The 24,185-nt window shown below is 36.6% G+C and overlaps 1 protein-coding gene and 1 pseudogene across 1 annotated transcript; one reads left to right on the forward strand and one right to left on the reverse strand.

Moving 5' to 3' along the window:
- Nucleotides 1–431: 431 nt before the first annotated feature.
- On the reverse strand, nucleotides 432–869 carry LOC101617512 (thymosin beta-10). Its single transcript, XM_004658161.3, has one exon. It carries the CDS (start codon nucleotides 818–820, stop codon nucleotides 686–688), a length of 135 nt encoding a protein of 44 aa, XP_004658218.1. The 5' UTR covers nucleotides 821–869; the 3' UTR covers nucleotides 432–685.
- Nucleotides 870–21,970: 21,101 nt separating this feature from the next.
- Nucleotides 21,971–22,123, forward strand: LOC123459603 (annotated as a pseudogene).
- The last annotated feature ends 2,062 nt before the right edge of the window (nucleotides 22,124–24,185 follow it).

Genomic DNA, 24,185 nt, shown 5'->3' on the forward strand with positions numbered 1-24,185 from the left:
AACACCTTGCTTTCCATGTTTCCTATGGTTTATACGAAATTCAGTATTAGCTCTGAAGCACATGGAATTCTTCTTTATGCAAAAATGATTAATAATAACTAAAATGAAAGAAATTTCCAGATGTAAGATGTTTATGGCAGAGTTGGCACATGGTTTTCAATGAGGCCTGACTATCACACATATCATTCATTTATGATTAGTATTTAGATTCCTAGGTTAGAATATAATAATTAAGATCCTCTTATTTGTCAGTCTCTCAGCATAACAAATAGATAAAACTCTAGCTGTTAACAGATCATAGACGTACATTCTTATTTTTCTCTTTAATTTAATTTACCTATCTGTTGTCTATCTAGGTATCATCTATGTATCTATCAATTTATTATCAACCTATTAGCTATCATGTATTTAAGTGTCATCTATTTCTTTTCTTTTTTTTTTTTGCTACGAGGTGTGTTTTATTTTCATTAATCATACAAATAATTTTCTATAATATCCCAGGGCAAACCGGAGACATCTGGCAGTCCGATTGGGGGTCCCTAAAGAGACCCGCAGGCCGGTGGCATCGGCGCGGAGTGCCCGGGTTCACAGAGCAGCTTGTGGCTCGTGTCCATCTTGCAGGTGGCTCTTCCTCCACATCACGAGGGGACTCAAGAGATGACGGGGTGGGGGATCCTCTAGGCTTTTAGGAAATCTCACTCCGCTTTTCCTGTTCAATGGTCTCTTTGGTCGGCAGGGTGTTTTTCTCCTGCGTCTCGGTTTTCTTCAGCTTGGCCTTATCGAAGCTGGCGATTTCTCCCATGTCTGGTTTGTCTGCCATTTTCTTAAAGCAATCCGTGCAGAATCTCCTTCCGAGCCCGGGCTCCTGGTGCTCCACTCGCTTCGCTGCAGCAAGAGACCTCATCTATTTCTCTATTTGCCCACCTATTTTCTGTCATCAACCTCTCATCTCTGTACTAATCTACCTATCTGTCTGTCTGTCTGTCTATCTATCCATCCATCCATCCATCCATCCATCCACCTATCTATCTATCTATCTATCTATCTATCTATCTATCTATCTATCTATCTATCTATCTATCTATCTACCTATCTATCTACTTACCTATCTATCTCTCTATCTATCTTTCTATCTATCAACGTCTACTCATCTATCTATTGAGAGATCTTTTGCCTTAAAATTTTAGTTAGTGAAACTTGAGTTTTCTAGAGGCCTTTTTATACATATACATGAATATGAAAATATTTTGCATTGACTAATTTAATCATTTTTATGGTTATTTAAGGAAGTCTTTCAGAACTAATTTTAGTTATATTACATGAATCAAGAATTAGATCTTCCACTTCTAAATGGAAATATTTTGTCAAAGGTTTTGAGTTTTAGCATAATGTTAACAAAAAGCTCAGGATATGTAATTGTACCTCTGAAAATAATTATGTAATTATTTTTTTATTACATAAAATTAGTATGGACCTAGTTTTTAAGAATGTTTAAATTTATCTATAGTGACATCCATAGATAAAATAGTTCAAGAACTACCATGTAGTAAAAACAAATGTGGGAATGTATAGGTAAGAATGTAATTGAAATTAATTAATATGTAAATTTAAAGAATCTTGTAAGAACATTTTTGATTTCATGAACCAATTATATCTAAAGTCTTAGTCATAATCTTATTAAGTTTAATAAGTTATTTTGAGTAATAGGTTATTTATGATAACTTCAAAACAATTAGTTACCTAACACAAGTAAATTAATGGCATTTTTGTTTGCATTGTATTAAAACATCTTAATTCCAAAGTGAAAATGTCAGTACTTACTATGTACTTAAACTGTCATCAGACTTTCAATATTTCATGGAGTAGATATTTCTTTAGTTACTATTAACCATGGCTTATTTTAAGCTCCATATTTGATTCAATCATTTATTTAGCAAATAAAGTTAATGTTAACTATAGAGGAATGAAGATGTGTTTCACAAGAGTTCTGCACAGTGAAAATTTACAATTGGCCAATTCTCTGTGTCAGTTTGACAGCACTGAGCACACATGCACACACATGCTCACTTCATCAGGCCTTCTCACTGTCAACGGGTATGTGTCTTTGTGTATGTCACATTCTCCATTCAGGTGGCTTCAAGCTGTGTCATGTAATTCCAGCCTCAATTAAACTTTCCAAGGTCAGCAGTACTGTACCAGGTCATACATAAATAAGTCAGAGAGGATGGTTGTAAGAAACACAAAAGCCATATTTATTCTGCAGCCACAGTTCATGGCTATCAAATGAAACCTGGCAGTCAAGGAAAACTCACAAAAGGTTCTTTCTACCAAGTGTAAACTTGTTAGGAAAAGAAAAATCAGTATATGCATAATTCTAGGCCCAGTAAATTAGCAATACATGTGTATATATGTATTTATCATTTTTTTGATTCAATAATACAGTCTCAAGCAGTTCTCATGGAGAATATATTCGGTATGATTCCCAGAAACTAAGAGACCAAATTTCTACTTTTCTTGTGTCATCAATGCATAGGGTAAACTTAGATGCATTTTGTTTGTTTGTTTGTTTTGTTTTAGAGTTTCATTTTAATATTTTATTTTATTTTAATTTTTTTAATTAATTAGTTTTGTATTCAGCAAATACAGTCAGTTTGGTACCATTATTAGGCTCATCTGTGACCTACCCCCTTCCCATTGGCCCCTCCTTGTTGAAGTATATGGGTCGTGCATTTTTTAACCACTCTCCATTTCCTCCTCATGAAATAACTTTAAAGCAGATACCTCTATTTAGTTTGCAAGTTCTTAATTTTACTTTGTACCTGCTTAACTGATATTAGTAAACAAAGATCCAATGAACTGGCAAAAACAAAAAGTTTTTGTTTGTTTATCCAGTCCTTCAAATTAACTTATTTGAATACCTACTCACAGCCACAGCAAAATAGCAATATCCAAAATGTGTATCTAAGCAGCATGCTACACATGTTGACTAAACTGGGGGAAAAAAGAGCGGGAAAAAGAAAACAAAATAATATTAAGAGGAATTCTTGGCTTATTGCAAAATTGGTGTTCAGTAAACCTACTTGTTTAGGAGAAAGGAGTAGAATAGGTGAAAAAAAAAATCTCTTTTGACAGATGACTCAGCATCCATTTCAGAAATTCTTCTATTGACATTCAATATCATCATAGTCTGTAAAATAATCATGGCATCCTGAAGGAAGACTGCATTGGACTTCTTATCACCAACATACAGTAAGATACATCTCTCTTTAGCGAAGTGGGAAACACCTGTGTTTCTCTTCCTTCGGATGTCTCCCTGACAAGTATCCTTACTGCCCTTTTCCAGAGGTATGCCGTCACTGGATCCAGCGCCTACCTTAATCACAATTTAAATCTGAATATCCATTTTTTATTATGAACTAAAAACAAACAACTGGAAACATTTGTTCTTATGATAATTCTGCACATTCTTTAAGGACATTCTAAAACTTCAATTTTCGGTTTCTTTTCTCAAGAACAAATAATCTCATGTTCTTTTATCCTTTGTCCAAGGTCCTATTCTCCCATGCTTTAATCATTTTTATTATTTCCATCTGTACAGACTTTAATTTTTCCATATCCTTTTAAAAGTGTGCATCTGTAAAATAGAGGTAGTATAAGAAAAATTAGAACAGCTCTAAAACACCTATGAATCTGGTGTTGCAATTAATATCTCCATTTAAATAAATCAACATAGTGAAAAAGTGGTGGGGAGAGATGGACAAACTAAAGTTTTATCATGTAAGGAAGTTTTCTTAGATCCAGAAAATAGTTTTAGATGATAACACTTGCCCTAGAGAGAAGTAGGGAAAGAGAGACCAATATGAGCTAGTTGTTATTGTCAAAGTTAAATTAAAGAAATGAAAAATATAAAAGTTATATCTATGAAATTATTACACCTGAAAATGGTTGTTGGCATAGAAAGACCCAAGCATACTAAAAGAATATATACATAGGCAACCTTTTTCTTATACTAGATTAAGTTTCTGCATTTTTCAGTGTTAGCAGAATTATATTTACAATAGCTGAGGCATAACTTTAAAAGAAATATCTGGAGAATAATAAAGTAAAGGGTAGGACACCTAATAATGCCATAATACTTAACTATAGGAAAGAAAAATAAAACCTTGAGAACATATATAGATCTGTCCATCTGAGTATATTCAGTAAATCCTACAGAGTTCATCTTCTTTTGTTCTCCATGCTCATAGTAGAGATAGAGTGGAAGTACTTAGTGTTCTAGGTTTCTTTGCTTTTCCTACCAAATTAATGTGGTAAATAAAAGACCAAGAGAAACAGGAGATAAAAATAAAAGAAAACAAGCTCAAAATAACAGGATATTAGATTCAGGAGTATTCTAATTCCTCATCTAATCTATGACTCTAATTACACAGATGACAGACTAAGGTACTAATGACAGGGAAGATTTCATGGTGGTATATCAATAAAGAAATGTGGACTACCAGTGTTCTCTGTCCTAAGGCAGTGTAGATATATTCATGTCCTGTTCTATTAAATATCACACATAACTGGAAAAGAAACTGATCCCATTCAGCAAAAGTGCTAGGAGTTTGTAAGTTCTCTCTTGATAGAGACCACATTTTCTATCAGTTGATAGTTTTCACAAGTACAGTAAATTTGGAGACGGATGAGCATTTGATTTGTCATAGCAACATCAACATGAGAATCCCACAGATCCATCAAAAATTTGTGATTTATGAGCTGAAATGGATCCATGAAGTGCCTGCTGCACAAGTGTGAGTACCTGAATTCAGACCCAAGAACCCATGTGAAGCTGGACCTTGTAGCATGAGTGTCCCAGTTCAGCTGCAATGAGAAGGGAGGCAGAGACAGCAGCATCCTTTGGAAGCTTACTGGCCAGCGAGCCTGGTGAGTGCAACAATGAGCAGCAAGCGATCCTGCCTCAACTCATCTGGAAGCTTAGAACCAACAACCGAAATTGTCCTCTGACCTTCATAAATATGAACTCCTCCCAACCACCACACACACATGCCAAGCCAAACAGAGAAAATTAGTAGGTTATTGAAATCCCATTGAACTTTGAAGTGATTAAAACAGAATTTTAGTTTGGTTTATCTTTGATTTCTTTATGTCTCTTATATAATGTAAACATATATTTAGCTAGTTAACTTTAATTGTGTTTTAAGTTTCTACTTAGTTCATGGTTTACATGGGTGCCTTGAATGTGTCCAGAAAAGGCTTATGTACACTTGTACAAGTTTCATGTTGAACATGCAGAAGAGTATCCTACTTAACTCTTGCAAGCAAACCTAAATTCAAGCATCATTTTGAATAATTATTTATTTATTAAGACAAAGAGAAAGAGGGAGAGAGGGAAAGAGAGAGAGAGAGAGAGAACAAGAGAAAGAGAAAGGGAAAGAGGAAGAAAACATGGGCAAGCCAGGGCCTCTACCACCGCAAACAAAAACTCCAGACACATGCGCCCCCTTGTGCATCTGGCTTAGGAGTGTTCTGGGAAATTGAACCTGGATCCTTTAGCTTTGGCAAGTGAATTAACTGCTACATTATTTCTCCAGCACCCAAGTACAATTTTTTTTCCTTCTTTTTATATTATTAACAACATTTTTTTGTATGGATACTTCATGTGTTGGTATGCTCTTTTCCCTCATCCCTTCCCCATTCTGCTGGGAACCTTCCTCAGTGGGTTTGCAGGTATTCCCTGTGGAGTTGTGGGTTATGTGTTGTGCACACACTGAAGACTGTTATTTTGGGTGGGGAGGGAATGCCTGTGGGCATGATGTCTCAACCTGTGGCTCCTACAATCTTTCTGCTCTCTGTTCTGCAAAGTGCCCTGAGCTGTGGCAGGTGAGTTTTAAATCTACTTCAGTGATGAGCTCCTAAGAGCCTATGGATCCTGCTTTGGTGACTATTGGGTATCCTCAGGGTTTTTCTCTTTCATCATGGTGCTGATTATCAGGTTCAGCATAGAAGCAGAATTCTTGCTCATCTCCCCAATTCCTCTGTGGTTTCAGCTGTGGATTGGTTGAAAAGTGAAGGGTAGTTTATTTCCTCACTACCTTTTGAAAAAGAATATCAGATTCCCCAATGGAGAGTGAAGTCAGAACAGTTTTAATGGTATAAGCATTGTTAATTTAGGAAGAATCTTATCTATGTAACCCCTTTTTTAGCTAAAGACTAGTGAGAGCTTGACACTAGAGATCCTTGACACTGGAGAGCATAACTTTTGTCTCCATGGGATTCTGATCTGGTTTCCAATTCCAGATATGGTTTCTTTTACACTGAGCAGATCTCTTAGCCAATCAGAAAGCTATTGGTTACCCACCAAGGCTGTGTGCCACTATTGCACTGGCATGAACCTCCTGTCAGGGTGTTTGCTTCTGAGTAGCTTAGACCTCTGGTTGCTCAAACGGTTGTTGGTCACTTTTCCCCAGTAGCTCATTTAGTACATTCCAGCCCTAGATGGGATAACTGGAGACTGGCTCTGTTCTGGATTCCAGCCAGGTCCCTCAATGCTCTGTGTTGGCCCCATATGGTGTCTTCAACAATAGGATCTTACATTTTGCTTCGGGCAGGTAATCAAGTGCTTTGACAGAAACCTGTCTTGTTTTGGGGACCTCAAAGGTCTCTCAGGTCAACAGCTTATTGTGGGTAGCAGTTGATTTCTGGTACTGGGGAGTTATAGGCCAGAGAAAATGATAACATTTTTAAGCTTAGGCTTCATCCTGCCCTCTCCAGGGCCCTTCTTTTCAGGTGCTTCCTCTCTTACTTCTTTTGAGGGTTATATCTTTCAGTCTATCTCCAAGGGTAAAGTTTTTATGGTAGCAGTTCATTTTGGACTTAGTTTTGTGTTTGTATTTCCCTTTCCTCTCCTTCCCCTCCCCCAAGCCCTTCCACCCCTGTGTCTGGGCTTTGAGTTGCCTACCAGGCAAGTCATCAACTTGACCTGGTGCAGGTTAGGAACTACAGATTAGTGAGACTGTGTGGCATTTGTCTTTCTGTGATTGCATAAATTTGCTGAGTATGATCTGTACCCATGTTTGTCCATTTTTTCTACAAATTTCATTGTATTAGTTTTTTCTGACTGCTGAGTAGAATTCCATTGTGTAAATGTGTCACAACTTCATTAGCCATTTATCCAATGATGGGCACCTGGGTTGATTCCAGTTCTTAGCTATAATGAATTGAGCAGCTACAAACATGGTTGAGAAAATATCTCTACAGCAAAGCATGGAACATTTAGGATAAATGGCCAGCGAAGAAATAATTGGGTCTGTTGGTACCTTTTCAGGAATCTCCATATTGAATTCCACAGTGGTTGTACAAATTTCCACGAATAGTGGTTTCATCTTTCCCTGCTTTCTCATGAACATTTGTTGTTGTTAGGGTTTTTAATGATTGCAATCCTTACTGGAGTAAGGTGGGATGTCATGGTTGTTTTAATTTGCATTTCCCTATGGTCAGGGATGTTGAACATTTTCTTAAGTGTGTGTTAGCCATTTATATTTATTCCTCTGAGAACTCTCTATTCAGTTCTCTGCCCCATTTTTGGAGTGGGTTATTTGACTTTTTATTGTTTAGTTTTTTGAGTTCTTTGTAGATTCTAGATATTAGGCTTCTGTCAATGGTATAGCTGGCAAAGATTTTCTTCCATTCAGTGGGAAATCTACCTTTACAATAAAGAAAAGTAAAAACTTAAGACTTTACATAGAAATTAATTCAATTTTATAGTCTCCATTTGGTCTTTTGGAGGTACAGAAGAATTATTCAGATTATGAAATCTTGATAGTTTAAGATATGTTGGTCAAAGAAATATGGCAAATTCATGAAACTTACCAAATATTTCTGAACCTTTCTTTAAAAGGTAGTATCCATAATAATAAATAATATTTTTTTACAAATTATAGTGGGTACATGAATTTATTTTTAATAGAAAAGTATTATTTCTTTTAAGTATATATTTAATAAATATTTGGTACCAGAACAAAATATATGTGTTTCAAATGTAATCGTACTTTTATTCTGATATTTTGATTCTAATATTTGAAAGCCCCATATATTTCTTAGGAAGGGAGGATGGTTATCTAAATTAAATAAATCTCACTTCAGCTGAAAGTTAAACTCATTGAGTATGTCTCTGGTGTTGGGTGACAAATAGCAGCCTGTAATTACGGCCTGATTGGCATGTGATAAAATGAGTGACATCCTTGATATCTTGTCAATGTTGATGACAATAAGTGCCAAAATGTTGTTCACACAGTTGGTAATAGCAGCAAAGAGGAAAGATTCCTGTAACTGCCTTTAAATTAGGTCAGGCTGGTTTCCAGGGGCATGGGACTTTCCAAGAGACTTTTCATTAATTAGTCGTTTATTTGTTTGCAACCATCCATTTCTTTTGGCTAATTTGATATCATTATACCTATGGATAGTTGTTATGAAAATACATTTTATCATTTAACTTGACATAAATTTTATTTAGGTGAATGAAGTAATAAATTCTAAAATGTGGGAGGCTGAGGCAGGAAGATCATGGTAAATTTGAGATCACACTGGGCTATATAATAAGATCCTTTTTCAGAAGAGGAAGAGGAGGAGAAAGAAAAATAAATAAAAAGCAAAAATACATTAAGGAAATTCTGCAAATTTCTGTTGTCAGAAAGCAATGAGGAAGAGTACATGACTGTGCTAATAGGATGTCAATTAAAAAAATGATGAATAAAAGAAAGTTGTCCGTTCTCATTTCTCCACAGCATGAAAAATCCCCTGCAACGTTTCATTGGCACCTTTGTTTCTATCTACTCTAGGAGTAGCAAATTGTTAAGTGAGCCCTGGGAAAACATGCTTTCCAAATAAATATTTAACCATATTGAAATTATTTATGTCCTTTTAAGTTTTCAAAAGGGCTCAAAAATAAGAATGGTCCTTTGAAGTTAGCAGAGTCCTCCTAACAGATGGAAACCTGCAGCTTGCTATTAAGAGATAGCAGTTATTCCATTTTGTTGAGTTCTGAAAGGAAATAGCTTAGCTGCCAAACTCTTCATGTTTGCTTCCAAATATTAGATGAAATGTCCTCAGTTCAAGGATGGGAAATGTAATAGTATTTTTGTGTTTCAAAGTATACAAGGCTCCATCATATATCATATGCTTGAAGAAAATCCAAAAAATACAATTTTCTCTCTTGTCCTTCTCTCTCCCCTTCCTTCCTTCCTCCCCTTCCTTCCTTCCTCTGTTCCTCCCTCCTTCCTTCCTTCCTTTTTTCCTTCCTTCCTTCCTTCCTTCCTTCCTTCCTTTCTTCCTTCCTTCCTTCCCTCCTTCCCTCCCTCCCTCCCTTTGTCTCTGTCTGTTTCATTCATGTAAGAGAGATGTTGACTTTCATGTTGCATTATTAAAAATAAACCTAAATCAGGCTGGAGAGTTGTCTTAGCATTTAAGGCAGTTGCCTGTGAAGCCTAAGGACCCATACCCACATAAGCCAGATGTAAAAGGTGAAGTTCACAAGGTCACACATGCGTACAAAGTCACACATGTACACAAGGTGTCGTATGCATCTGGAGTTTGATTGCAATGGCTAGAGGCCCTGGAGTGCCATTTCTTTCTCACTTACTTGTCTCTAACACTCTCTCTCATGAAAATAAAAATAAATCATGAGAACTATGACTTTTTCCCACTCAAGGACTTAAAACTAAGGATATACAAGCTTAATTTAATTCATTATGCTTAAGATCCCCAAATAAAGCCTATATAATTCAATAATTTTATCATATAAGTATTTGATCTAAGTATATTAAAATTCATATTTGGCTGGGTTTTTTACATGGATTCAATGGAAGTAACTATACAGATCAATGATATGTGCTGGAGTATGTTGGTATTTGTCCATAGTGTCAGAAAGTCACTTTGTATGTCCAGAGTGAATATCTACCAATGTGATGTAAAAACAGAAAAAAAAAAAATCCTTGAAGCATAATCTTTACATCACATAAGATGTTTACCTTTGCTTACCTGTGGAAAGACAAGCAGTGGGAGTCAGTCAACGCAGAGTATCTTAACTGCAAGTGCTGAAAATAAGTGACTGGTGAGTGCTTGTCTTATATGAGGCATATGCCTTATCCCCTCAGGACTTGGGGAACATGCAGCAGATGGGAAGGTAGGAACTGGAGGATGGGGAGGAGCACTGTGGGACTCTGATTTCAGACATTATGAGGAACTGAGGAATTCACATCAGGTGTGGCTAGCCCCACAAGACCTGCACATAATGGGGCCAGTAAATATTCTGTTATAAATCTGGAGGGGTAGGGAGACTACTTAATGAGTTAATGACAGTTTAAGTTTGCTGGAGAGTCATTCTCTTTCATAGCATAGCCACTGTTAAGAAGAGGTAAGAAGATGGAACAGCAAGACCAAAGGAGTAAGGGAAGGTAATATGGATTATATATTATCAAAATTATCCATATATAAAATGTAAAATAAATGCAAAAATATATATGTAAAAAATGGGCCAAAACTATCTCTCAAAATATAGTCTGATAAAGTTTGAATTCAATGGTTCTCTAGAGGATACATAAGCTCACAGAATCATAGCCTTTTTCCTGGCCATGTGGACACTGTCCTGACCATAGGTCCCCAGCCATCTCAGTGGTGTGGACTTGTAGACACAGAAATATTGAGTGGATTTGGTTTAGGGTGTAAGAAAAATATCTTTTGAACACTTCCTTACATAGGAAATGAAGAATAAAACTTATAGTTTGAAAAATGAAGTTTTGAGCCTTTTTAAAAGATATTTATTACTTCCACAATTGTAAATAATATTCCATGGTAATTCCCTCCCTCCCCCCACTTTCTCCTTTGAAACTCCATCATATCCCCTCCACCTCTCAAACAGTCTCTCTTTTATGTTGATGCCATCATCTTTTCTTCCTATTATGGTGGTCTTGTGTAAAAAAAAAAAAAATGCCAGAGTGAGCTTCCAAGTTCTTTTTATTAAGAAATATTTTCAAGAGCAGCTTATAATATAGATGTTAAATGAACGAATAGTCCTCAGGTTTAAATAGAAATATAAATCCTGAAAATCCCCTTCATCTAGAGTATCAGAGCTGAACAGCAACTCTGACCAGCAAAACTGCATGCTCATTAGGTGGAGTGTGTTTGCTCTTTTATGTGTAGTTACTGTTATGTCTGTCTCCCATAATAGATTGTTGTCCTTTATAAATGTTCACTTTTAGTTTGAAAGGAGTCTCATACTGCTTGAAAAACATCATTTTTTAAAATACAAATCATACACTTTGGAGCAAATAAGCTTGCTATATACCTTGATATCTCTTCTTTTCCAGGTATGATCATTTCTTGTACAGCAATAGAATACGAAAATGAGTTTATTAAGTTTACTTAGAAATGATTCAAAGATACCCATGTGAGCTGCCTGAGCTATGTCAACATTTTCTTGAAAGATACCTGAGATTATTTGATGTTTACTTTTTTAAGTATTGTATTTGTAAGTTAAAGTGCACAGGAGCATTTTATTACATTTTAAATGTAATTCCTGATCCCCAGATGCTGTCCATATAAATCTGAACAAACCCAAGACATCACTATCTATATTAGATCAACAAATCCGCTCAGTCCTTGGGCTAGTGTTAGGAATAAGCAGCAAAAAGTGAAATTCCTTGGTAATAAAACTTCTGTTTCTTGACAAGTATGATGTAAGGACATTTTTTTTTTTTTTTTTTTTTTTTTGCTATGCTGCCTACATTTCAAAGTAGGTTACACTGTATGGTATGATTATGTCTTCCTGAAACCTCTATTTCAAAAGTGCCTGGTGTATACATAATATACTTTTCCAACAACTCTTTTAATGGTCAATGTTTTTGAGGTCATCTTCATGTGAAATTCAAAACTACAAAATGCTGAAAATCCAATTTTGTTTCAAGGAAGCATTTTTTTTCTCTTTTGATTTTTCCCCTTTTGAGTTTTTATTCCTACTTCTTAAAATGGCAGTCTTGATGAGAATTGGCATACTCATATATCAAACTTCATTTGTGCCAACATCAGGTTAAATAATTTCTCTAAGCTTTAAGAGCACTGTGAAATTGGGTATACCTCTGTTGGCTATTGCTATCGACTTCTCCAATTATTACATTACAGTTCTGTGCTGGAAAACACATAAATATGATGTTGTGAAGGCTAAAAGATATGAATTTATCTCTTCCTATGGTCCCCAAAGATGTTGATGCTGTGACTTCCGGTTTGTGCAGGGACAAGCATGCTGTTATTGCCAGCTCCAGAACCCCCGAAATCATTTCAAGATCTTGTCCCCACTAAATAACTGCAGTTCTGTATATGTGTTTCTGTGTAACATTTGTTTTTTTCTAATTATGGCAAGCTAGTGTAGATATTCGAAAGGATCACATGGAGTTACAGACAGATGAGAAGACATTGCATACAGTCCTGCCCAGATAATTATGGTTTATATTTGATCTATGACCCATCTTTGCCAGCCCAGGTTGGCCAGCTGAAATATTGAGATGACGCTGTTATATGTCATTATGCAAAGATCTTAAATTTCACAAACTATTTAAATACACAGTATTCAGTTTAGTATCCTTCAAACAAATGCAAAATGAGGAGACTTTTCACAATCCCAGCCTTTGGATATAAAAATAAAAGAGCAGACACTTAAAATGTTGCTTTTGTACAAAGGCTTGGGGAAGGACATTTAAATTGCTGAAATCTCTTTCATAAAAAGGAGAAATAAAAGGTCAACAATAAAACATGACAGAGTTTAAGAAATTCAAACTGGAATAGCTTTTATATGAAGGTGAAATTAGCAGAGCTCACCACCATTAACAGAGAATGAGTACCAGAAAGATTCACTAAAACCTGAAGAAGGCAATCAAGGAATATTCAAGTCATTTGTAGCAGTGTAGATATGTATATTGTTTCTTGGTAAATCGAGTATTTTCTATGAAAGTTTGATATTATTACAAAACAATTATTCCTTAGAGTACCAGGAATTCACCTACTATGTTGATAAGAAATGCAGCATAATATCCTTTTTGGCTTTTGGCTATATACATGCATGCATTTAAGTTGAATTGTGTTTTTAACTCATTTTTATCTTTAAGAATATAAAGTTTTCCTTACATAATGATATATTTTCTTTTAATTAATGTTGAATATATGTTTATATTCCTATCAATGAATAACCACAGCTTATTTTTGACTGTTATGATCCCATATCCATTATGTTTTCCATAATAAATGAAGTCATCACTAATACCTATGAATTTGTATGTTAGATTTTTGTCTCTTTGATTTTTATATAAATCACTCTATATCCACTTGGAAAGCCCACAGGAAAGAGCATTCCAAGTTCTTTCATCATTTGTTCAACAAAATATCACACTGTTTCTTTGGTTGTTTGAGTTAGGTGACCCCCCATAAAATTAGGTGTTTTGAATGCTAGGTTCCCAGCTGATGCAAATTTGGGAACTAATGCCTCCTGGAGGCAGCATTATTGAGGATGGGCCTATGGGCAGTATTATCGCCAGTTTCCCCATGCCAGTTTTTGGTACACTCTCCCGTTCCTGTAGTCCACCTGGTGTTGGCCGGGGGTGACGTTCAACTTCTGCTCATGCCATCGTTTTCCCCTGCCATTATGAAGCTTCCCCTCAAGTCTGTAAGCCAAAATAAGCCTTCTTTTCCTACAAATTGCTCTTGGTCAGGTGATTTTTATCAGCCATGCAAACCTAAGTACGATAATTTCATCAGTCTTTTAATTGTCTGTGGTATAGTATCATGGGGTATTACAGGTGAAATTTCTTGCTAATATAAATTAAATAGTGTATCCTATTTTATCAATTTGCATTTGTTTAGTAGCAAACATTGAAGACACTCTTTGTCTATTTTTCACTTACTTTTCTTTTGAGAATAGATATTTTCAGACTCTAATGTACTTTTTTTTTTTTTAAATGAAAGAATATATTTATTTGAGAGAGAAGGAATGGGCATACTAGGGTCTCTATTTAGACACATGTGCATCTTGCTCCCATAGGTACCAGAGAATCAAATCTGGGACCTTAGGCTTTGCAGGCAAGTATCTCACTCACTAAGGCACCTCTTCATACCTCGTGTGCTATTCAGTATAGGTATACTTTTCAAAGATTGCTGTTGTTTTGGTTTTGAGTTAGGGGCTCACTATGTAATCTCAGGCTGGCTATGAACTCACAGTGATCCCTCCTACCTCTCCCTCATGAGTGCTAGGATTAAATGCATGCACCACCATGCCCAAGCTCAAAGATCTTTTTATACAAATGGTTTATTATTTTATTTTGTCTTATTTTTTTAAAGGTAATCACTTTACCTTTTAATTACTTTTAACATTTTAATTAAAATACAAACATTTGCATTTATATTCAGCTAAATACAACAATTATTTCTTCAGGGTTTATGTCTTTATGTTCAAATATCACTCACCTCATTTTTTTAAAAATGAAAAGCAACATCATGTTCTCAGTAATATTTTTGAGTGTATGTGGTGTGTGTATATTTATATATGTTTTTCCCTTTCTTGTTATTTATTTTATTTTTTAAAATTTTTATTAACATTTTACATGATTATAAAAAAAATCCCATGGTAACACCCTCCTTCCCCCCTCCACACTTTCCCCTTTGACATTCCATTCTCCATCATATTACCTCCCCATTTCAATCATTGTACTTACATATATACAATACCAACCAATTAAGTACCCTCCTCTCTTCCTTTCTCTTCCATTTATATCTCCTTTTTAACTTACTGGCCTCTGCTACTAAGTATTTTCCTTCTCACCCAGAAGCCCAATCATCTGTAGCTAGGATCCACATATGAGGGAGAACATGTGGCGCTTGGCTTTCTGGGCCTGGGTTACCTCACTTAGCATAATCCTTTCCAGATCCATCCATTTTTCTGCAAATTTCATAACTTCATTTTTCTTTACCGCTGAGTAGAACTCCATTGTATAAATGTGCCACATCTTCATTATCCACTCGTCAGTTGATGGACATTTAGGCTGGTTCCATTTCCCAGCTATTATAAGTTGAGCAGCAATAAACATGGTTGAACTCGTACTTCTAAGGAAATGATATGAGTCCTTAGGATATATGCCTAGGAGTACTATAGTTGGGTCATATGATAGATCAATCTTTAGCTGTTTTAGGACCTCCACACTGAATTCCACAATGGCTGGACCACATTGCATTCCCACCAGCAGTGTAGAAGGGTTCCTCTTTTTCCACATCCCCACCAACATTTATGATCATTTGTTTTCATGATGGTGGCCGATCTGACAGGAGTGAGATGGAATCTCAATGTAGTTTTAATCTGCATTTCCCTGATCACACTTGACATAGAACATTTTTTTAGATATTTATATGCCATTTGTATTTCTTCCTTTGAGAATGCTCTATTTAGCTCTAAAGCCCATTTTTTGATTGGCTTGTTTGATTCCTTATTATGTAACTTTTTGAGTTCTTTGTATATCCTAGATATTAATCCTCTATCAGATATATAGCTGGTGAAGATTTTTCCCCATTCTGTAGGTTGCCTCTTTGCTTTTTTCACTGTGTCCTTTGCAGTGCAAAATCTTTGTAATTTCATGAGGTCCTAGTGATTAATCTGTGGTTTTATTGCCCGAGCAATTGGGGTTGCATTCAGAAAGTCTTTGCCAAGACCAATATGTTGAAGGGTTTCCCCTACTTTTTCCTCTAGCAGTTTCAGAGTTTCAGGTCTCATGTTAAGGTCTTTAATTCATCTGGGCTTAATTCTTGTGCATGGTGAGAGAGAAGAATCTATTTCCATCCTTATGCAGATATATATCCAGTTTTTCCAACACCATTTGCTGAAGAGGCTGTCTTTGTTCCAATGAGTATTTTTGGCATTTTTATCAAATATCAGGAGGCTAGAGCTACCTGGGCTTACATCTGGGCCCTGTATTCTATGCCATTGATCTACATGTCTATTTTTGTGCCAGTACCACGCTGTTTTTGTTACTATGGCTCTGTAGTATAGGTTAAAACCAGGTATGGTGATACCATCAGCCTTATTTTTGTTGCTCAGTATTACTTTAGATATTTGAGGTTTTTTGTGATTCCAAATGAATTTTTGGGTTGTTTTTTCTATTTCTATGAAGCATGCCTTTGGAATTTTGATAGGGATTGCATTAAATGTGTAGATTGTTTTTGGTAAGATTGCCATTTTCACAATATTGATTCTTCCAATCCAGGAACAAGGGATGTTTCTCCACTTTCTAATGTCTTCTGTAATTTCTCGCTTGAGTGTTTTACAGTTCTCATTGTAGAGATTCTTTACTGCCTTGGTTAGGTTTATTCCAAGGTACTTTATTATTTTTTTTATGCAATTGTGAATGGAAGTGATTCTCTGATTTCATCCTCTGTGTGTTTGTTGTTAGCATATATGAAGGCTACTGATTTCTGTGTATTTATTTTGTATCCTGCTACATGGATGTAGGTTTTTATCAGCTCTAACAGTTTGCTAGTAGAGTCTTTAGGGTCCTTTATGTATAGAATCATGTCATCTTCAAATAATGATAACTTGATCTCTTCCTTTCCAATTTGTATCCCTTTTATGTGTGTCTCTTGCCTTATTGCTATTTGCTAAGCCTTCCAAAACTATGTTAAATAAAAGTAGGGACAGTGGACACACTTGTCTTGTTCCTGATTTTAGTGGAAAAGCTTCCAATTTTTCCCCATTTAGTAATATGTTGGCTGTAGGCTTGTCATAAATAGCTTTTATTATACTGAGATATGCTCCTTCTATTCCCAGTCTCTGTAGGACTTTTATCATGAAGCAATGTTGGATTTTGTCAAATGCTTTCTCTGCATCTAATGAGATGATCATGTAATTTTTGTCCTTCAACCCATTTATATTATGTATTACATTTATAGATTTGCGTATGTTGAACCATCCCTGCATCTCTGGGATAAAGCCTTCTTGGTCAGGTGAATGATCTTTCTGATATACTCTTGTATTCTGTTTGCCAATATTTTGTTGAGAATTTTTGCATCTATGTTCATGAGGAAGATTGGTCTGTAATTTTCTTTTTTTTGTTCTATCTTTGTCTGGTTTTGGTGTCATGGTGATGCTGGCTTCATAGAAAGAGTTTGGTAGAATTCCTTCTTTTTCTATTTCCTGGAAAAGCTAAGCAACAATGGTGTTAGTTCTTCCTTAAAGGTCTGGTAAAATTCAGCAGTGAATCCATCTGGGCCTGGGCTTTTTTTAGTTAGGAGATTATTGATAACTGTTCAGATCTCCATGTTTGTTATAGGTCTATTTAACTGATTAATCTCATTTTGATTTAAATTAGGTAGGTCATATAAATCAAGGCAATCATCCATTTCTTTCAGATTTTCAAACTTTGTGGAGTATATGTTTTTATAGTATGTCCCTATGATTTTTTGAATTTCTCTGGAATCTGTTGTGATGTTACCTTGTTCATCTCTGATTTTATTAATTTGTGTCTCTTCTCTCTTTCTTTTGGTCAGATTTGCTAAGGGTTTATCAATCCTGTTTATCCTTTCAAAGAACAAACTCTTTGTTTCATTAATTCCTTGTATTATTTGTTGTTGTTTGTTTCTATTTCATTAATTTCTGTCCTAATCTTTGTTATTTCTTCCTGTCACTGATTTTTGGTTTGCCTAGTTCTTCTTTATCCAAGGCTTTAAGGTGAAGCATTAGGTCGTTTACTTGCAACCTTTCTAATTTCTTAATATAGGCACTTAAGGCTATAAATTAACCTCTTAGAACTGCCTTCATTGTGTCCCAGAGATTTTGGTATGCTGTGTTCTCATTATCGTTTGACTCTATAAATTTTTTTGATTTCCTTCTTGATTTCTTCATTGACCCATTCATCATTTACCAGTGTCTTGTTTAGTTTCCATGATTTTGTGTATGCTTTATAGCCTTTCTTGCTACTGATTTGTAGTTTAATTCCATTGTGGTCAGAGAGAATGCAAGGAATTATTTCAATTTTCCTGAATTTGTTAAGATTTGCTTTGTGTCCTAATATATGGTCTATTTTAGAGAATGTTCCATGTGTTGCTGAAAAGAATGTATATTCTGCAGTATTTGGATGAAATGTCCTGTATATATCTTTTAGGTCCATTCCTTCTATGACCTCATTTCATCCAGATGCCTCTCTGTTTATTTTTTCCTGGGATGACCTGTCAATTGATGAGAGTGGTGTGTTAAAGTCACCCACCACCACTGTGTTTGGTGTTATCTGTGACCTTAGTTCTAATAGTGTTTGTTGGATGAATTTGGGAGCCCCGATGTTAGGTGCATATATGTTTAGGATTGTAATGTCCTCTTGTTGGAGTGTTCCCTTAATAAATATAAAGTGACCTTTCTTATCTTTCTTGACCAATGTTGGAGTGAAGTCTACCTTGTCAGATATTAGGATAGCAACCCCTGCTTGTTTTCTAGGCCTATTTGCTTGACACACCATTTTCCAACCTTTCACCCTAAGATAATGTCTATCCTTTGTAGAAATGTGAGTTTCTTGGAGCAACAAATTGTAGGATCCTGCTTTTTAACCCTGCAAACCTATGGCTTTTGGTTGGGGCATTGAGGCCGTTGATATTAAGAGATATTATTGAAAAGTGTGTATTTATGTTTGCCTTTTTTTTTTTTTTGTGGTTCCGGTTCTACCTTTGCTTTATTGTGTTAACTAGTATTTGAGTATTGCTTGTTTTTTCCAGGTTCCTTATATGTGTGCTTTTCCTTTTCTTCAGCGTGGAGGATCCTATCAAGTATTTTATGTAGAGCTGGTTTTGTCTTCAAATACTCCTTTAACCTGCTTTTGTTATGGAATGCCCTTATTTCTCCATCTATTTGAATGGATAGCTTTGAAGGATAAAGTAACTTTGGTTGACAGATGTTATGTTTCAGAACTTGGAATACATCACTCCAAGCCCTTCTGGCTTTTAAAGTTTGTGTTGAATAATCTGCTGTAATCCTGATGGGCTTGCCTTTGTAGGTAACTTGATTTTTCTCTCGAACTGCTTTCAATATTTTTTCCTTGGTTTGTGTGTTTGGTAGTTTGATTATAATATGATGAGGAGAGTTTCTTTCCAGGTTTTGTCTGGCTGGGGTTGTAAAGGCTTCCTGTATCTGCATTGACACCTCTTTCCCAATTTGGGTGAAGTTTTCTTCTATGATTTTGTTGAAGACACCTACTATGCCTTTGCAGTAGAATTCTTCTCCTTCTACTATGCCCAGAATTCTTATATTTGATCTTTTCACAGTGTCCCGAATATCTTGAAATTCCCACTCATACTTTTCTATAAGTTTGTCTTTCTCTTTGTTGGACTGTATTAGGTCTGCCACCTGGTCTTTTAGCTATTCTGTCCTCTCCTTCATCCATTCTACTGGTGAGATTTTCTGCAGAGTTTTTTATTTCATTAACTGTGTTCTTCATTGCTAGTAATTCTGATTGGTTTTTCTTTATTATTTCTATTTCCTTATTTATGTCTTGTATTGCCTTCTTTATTTCATGAAATTGGCATCTTGCATCTTCTTTGATTCCTTTGATTTCCTCTTTGAGTTCCTCTTTGACTCCTTTGATTTGTTCTCTGATTTCTTTGAACATATTTACAATCATTCTTTTGAAATCTTCCTCAGGCATTTCCTCTAACTCGTTCTCACTGGAGGTCATTTCTGATGCATTAATACTGTTAGGTGGATTTATCTTGTCTTTCTTTTTAGTGTTTCTTGTGTTATAATGTATATCTTTTTGCATCTTGGATTAAGTTAATGCTTGGATTTTCTAGCTAGCTAGGTATTCTTAGCTGTATCAATTGATTTGATGTTATATATCTTCAGGATAGGAGCTTAAGGTATTAGGTGTGGCTCTTAAGGCTCTCAGAGTATCTATAATCATGTTCCTAGGGGTGAGTTTCCCTGCTATGGGAGTATTCAAGTAGGCTGAGTGGAATAAAATACAGGTAGATTCTAAAATTTAACTAAACACTGTACACATCCAATCAAAAACAGAACTGAGTATTTATGCAAGAGTAGTTATTATAACAACCAGATGTTCTAGCAACAAAGAGGTTAAGATTTCTGGTCTGTTGAGGAATCCAAGTCAGCTTGTGATGAAGTGAGACCCTTCCCTGGTGCAATCAATCCCAGTTATCTTTTTTTTTAAATTTTTTTAAAATTGTTTATTTATTTATTTGAGAGCAACAGACAGAGAGAGAAAGAGGCAAACAGACAGAGAGAAAGAATGGGCATGCCAGGGCCTCCAGCCACTGCAAACGTACTCCAGATGCGTTGTGCCCCCTTGTGCATCTGGCTAATGTGGGTCCTGGCTAGTTGAGCCTCGAACCGGGGTCCTTAGGCTTCACAGGCAAGCGCTTAACTGCTAAGCCATCTCTCCAGCCCCCCAGTTACCTTTTTGGAAGATTTTGGTCTCAGTCAAATTGCTGGCTGGGTTGTTGGGCTGCTGTTCTGATTTCTGGAGTTGGGTACTGGCTTTTCCTGTGGGGCAAACTGAGCCTGGCAACTGTGGCTCTGCAGATTGGCATGCCCGCTGCTGGAACTGCCACTGCTGCTAAAGCTGCCACTGCTGGGTCTGTCACCTCTGTTGGGTTCACCCCTACTGCTGCCACTGCTGCTGCTCCTTTAGTTGCCACTGCTGGATCCTCTGCTGCTACTGCTGGATCTGCGGCTGCTGCCTCTGAAGCTGCTGCTGTTGGATATGCCACTGCTGGGGCCACTGCTGCTGGTGCCGGAGTTGCTGATGTTGCTGAGGGACCCTGCTCCTGATTGGGTCCTGCTGTTCACTCAAGTTGGCATGGCCATGTCCCGGGACCACTGCTCTGTTCGCTGGATGGCTGGGCACAGGTGGTGGGGGAGGGGAGGGAGCTGCAGCTGCTCTGGTTCTCTCGCTGTTCCACGTGTTTTTCTACCTCATGGTCTGCTCCTCCATTGCTCACTGCCACTCTCCCTTCACGTTTCTTGAGTTGCAGAGAGCTGTTGTGTGAGTGGAAGCTCCCCTCACCTGGCTTTCCCTGGGGCTGGAGCCGAGCCTGGTGGCTTTCAGGTGCGCTGCCGCCACCGCGGTTGGTGGACCTGCTGGGGCCACTTTTGCCAGCCTGTGCGGGCACTGGATCTCTTCTACTTCTCCACTGCCTTTTCAATTTCCTATACACCTCACTTTTTAGTAAAAGTGTGTATTTTGCTGAGTTTTTTCAGTCTTTTTCCCCCATAGGCTGCTTTGGCATGGTGCGTAAACTGCCATCTTAACTGGAAGTCTCCTATATATGTTCTTTTTGTGTGTGGGGGGGAGCACATGCAAATATGTGAATGTGCATGTGGAGGTCAGAGGTTGATATCAGGTATCTTCCTCTATTTTTCTCTCCCTTGTCTTTTTTCTTGCCTTGCTTTCCCTCCTTTCCTCTCTCCTTCCCTCCTTCCCATATTCTCTAAATACACTCCAAACTCAAAAGATGTTTCAAAAGAAATTTTAATACTTCTTAACTGATATTAATTCTCAAGTAATTGGAACATAATCTTCAACATTATAATGCACTAAAATAAGTTCATGGAGTTGAAGGAAATTATAGCATATGGAACTCAGAATCAAGTGCAAGAAAGATTAGAGGAAACCAAAAAAGGTGAGTATATTAGTACTATTCTTGCTATTTTGCTAAAATACCTGGCAAATTAAAGAAGTGTTTCTTTTGCTCATAGTTTAAGAAGGGATGATGAGGAAGGACTAAAAATGCTGATGAGTCAGCCATCAGGAAGCGAGAATACAGCAAGTGAGGTCTGTCCCACTGGGGCTTATTCCTACAGTGAGACTCTACTTCACCAAAGCTCTACATTATTTTAGAACAGCACACCCAGCTGGGGCTTAATGTTCAAAAACAGGAACCACATTTTGTGCAGGGGCAGTATCGTAACCAATGAGGTTTATCTGAGACATGATTATTGATAATTCAAAAACATGAATCAATGGAGAGTATTTCATATTCAACTCACAAGAATACATATTTGGGGAAACCTTCACTTTATATTATATGTATATATTTTATTTATTTATTTATTTACCTGCCAGAGAAAGGGGGGGTGGAGAATGGGTGTGCCAGGGCCTCCAGCAACAGCAAATGAACTCCAGACGCATACATCCCCTTGTTTGTCTGGCTAACGTGGGTCCTGGGGAATCAAACATGGGATCTTTGGCTTTGCAGTCAAATGCCTTAACTGTTAAGCCATCCCTCCAGCCCTATACATATATTTTTTAAAAAGCCATGGTTGTTTAAAAAAGTAATAAGATATTATAGAACTTATAACAGTGAAAATAAGACAGCAAGTGAACAAAGAAAGGAAAGAAATTAAAATCCAATTATAATTGCAGAATGTGGACATTGCTGTAAAAGTAATGTTATCATAACATTATATGAAGATATTCCTTTAAAGTGATGGAATCACAAAAGCAATCAAAGAAAGTAGTGCAAACAATATTTTTAAAAAATGAAATTTAAAACTTATTCCCAATTTACCCAAAAGAAGGAATAAAAGAACTGAGATAAGTATGAGGAAGACTTCATGGCACCAGGGTTGATCAAAACATTGATGTTTATATTAATTCCAAATGAACACTCCATTAAGAAACAGACATTAGAAATAGACTTAAAAAAAAAAACTACATGTACAAAATAACCCTAAAACATATAGAATCAGAGAATTGAAATAGAGAAGTGTAGAAGCAACATACATGGTGTGGCTAAAACATGATGAGAAGACATTTTCCCCAGTTTTTAAAAAATATTTTTAAATTTTTTTTTTATTTATTTGAAAGTGACAGACAGAGAGAGAAAGAGAGAGAGAGAGAGAGAGAGAGAGAGAGAGAGAGAGGGAGGGAGGGAGAGAATGGGCACTCCAGAGCCTCCAGCCATTGCAAAGGAACTCCAGACATGTGTGCCCTCTTGTGCATCTGGCTAATATGGGTCCTGGGGAAATGAGCCTTGAATCCGGGTCCTTAGGCTTCTCAGGAACGTGCTAAACTGCTAAGCCATCTCTCCAGCACCACTTTTTAAAATTATTAATTTTGTCAAGGCAAACCCAACAGACTGGCCTTTTTATATGAGATAGAAAGAGAGAGAGAGAATTGGCATGCCAAGACCTCCAGCTACTGCAATCAAAACTCCAGACATGTGTGTTGCCCTATGCCTATGTGCGACCTTGCTTGCTAGCATCACTGTGCATTGGGCTTACGTGGGACCTGGAGAGTAGAACAGGAGTCCTTAGGGTTGGCAGGCAAGCACCTTAACCACTAAGCCATCTACCCAGCCTTGTACAAAGATGTTTACAACAGAAAGCATTTAAAGATATCATAATGTTGAGAATAAAAAGAATGAGTTCAGAAAAAAAAAAAAAAACAGCTATAGTAGTACATGTATAAGCATCTTTATGAGTCCTAAATAAATCTAGTGTGGTGGTACATACCTGGAATCCTAGCACTAGGGAGGCTGAGGTAGGAGAATCTTATGTTCCATCCAGTTGATCGAAGGAATAATTTAATAATAAGATGGCAATTTGGGGAGGTGGTGAAAGGTAGTAGATGGGGCTCATAAATCATTGGGAGATATCTTTGGGGCTATATCTTACTTTGATCTCCTTTCTATATTCCTTCTCTGGTTTCAATGGTGTGCACAGATCTGTTCCATCATGCCCTCCTGACCATGGAGATGACATTGCTAAAATAGAGAGCCAACATAAATCTTTCTAGTCCTTACGATGCTCTGTCAGGTATGTTGATTGCAGCTATACAAACAAACAATGAAAAAATCTTTACATGGAATTCTAGAAGAAAGCATAATGAACTCTGATGATAGAAATTTAAACAGTTGCTGCCCATGAATTTTGAGAATTGCTAGGACTCCGGAACACTCCTAAGGTAACAGAATGCTATGCCTCTCATGTTGTCTGGTGGTTACTAAAGTATATGCAGGCAAAATAACTCATTAAACTGTACATGTAAGTATTATGCATTTTATTGAGTGTAAATATTACTGCAACTAAAAGTGCATTTATTTTTAGCACTGGAAAATACTTTATAAAGTGACTTTTCTATGCATGTGCATGCACA

The sequence above is a fragment of the Jaculus jaculus genome, chromosome 3 (assembly GCF_020740685.1).
Source record: "Jaculus jaculus isolate mJacJac1 chromosome 3, mJacJac1.mat.Y.cur, whole genome shotgun sequence".
Taxonomy (NCBI): domain Eukaryota; kingdom Metazoa; phylum Chordata; class Mammalia; order Rodentia; family Dipodidae; genus Jaculus; species Jaculus jaculus.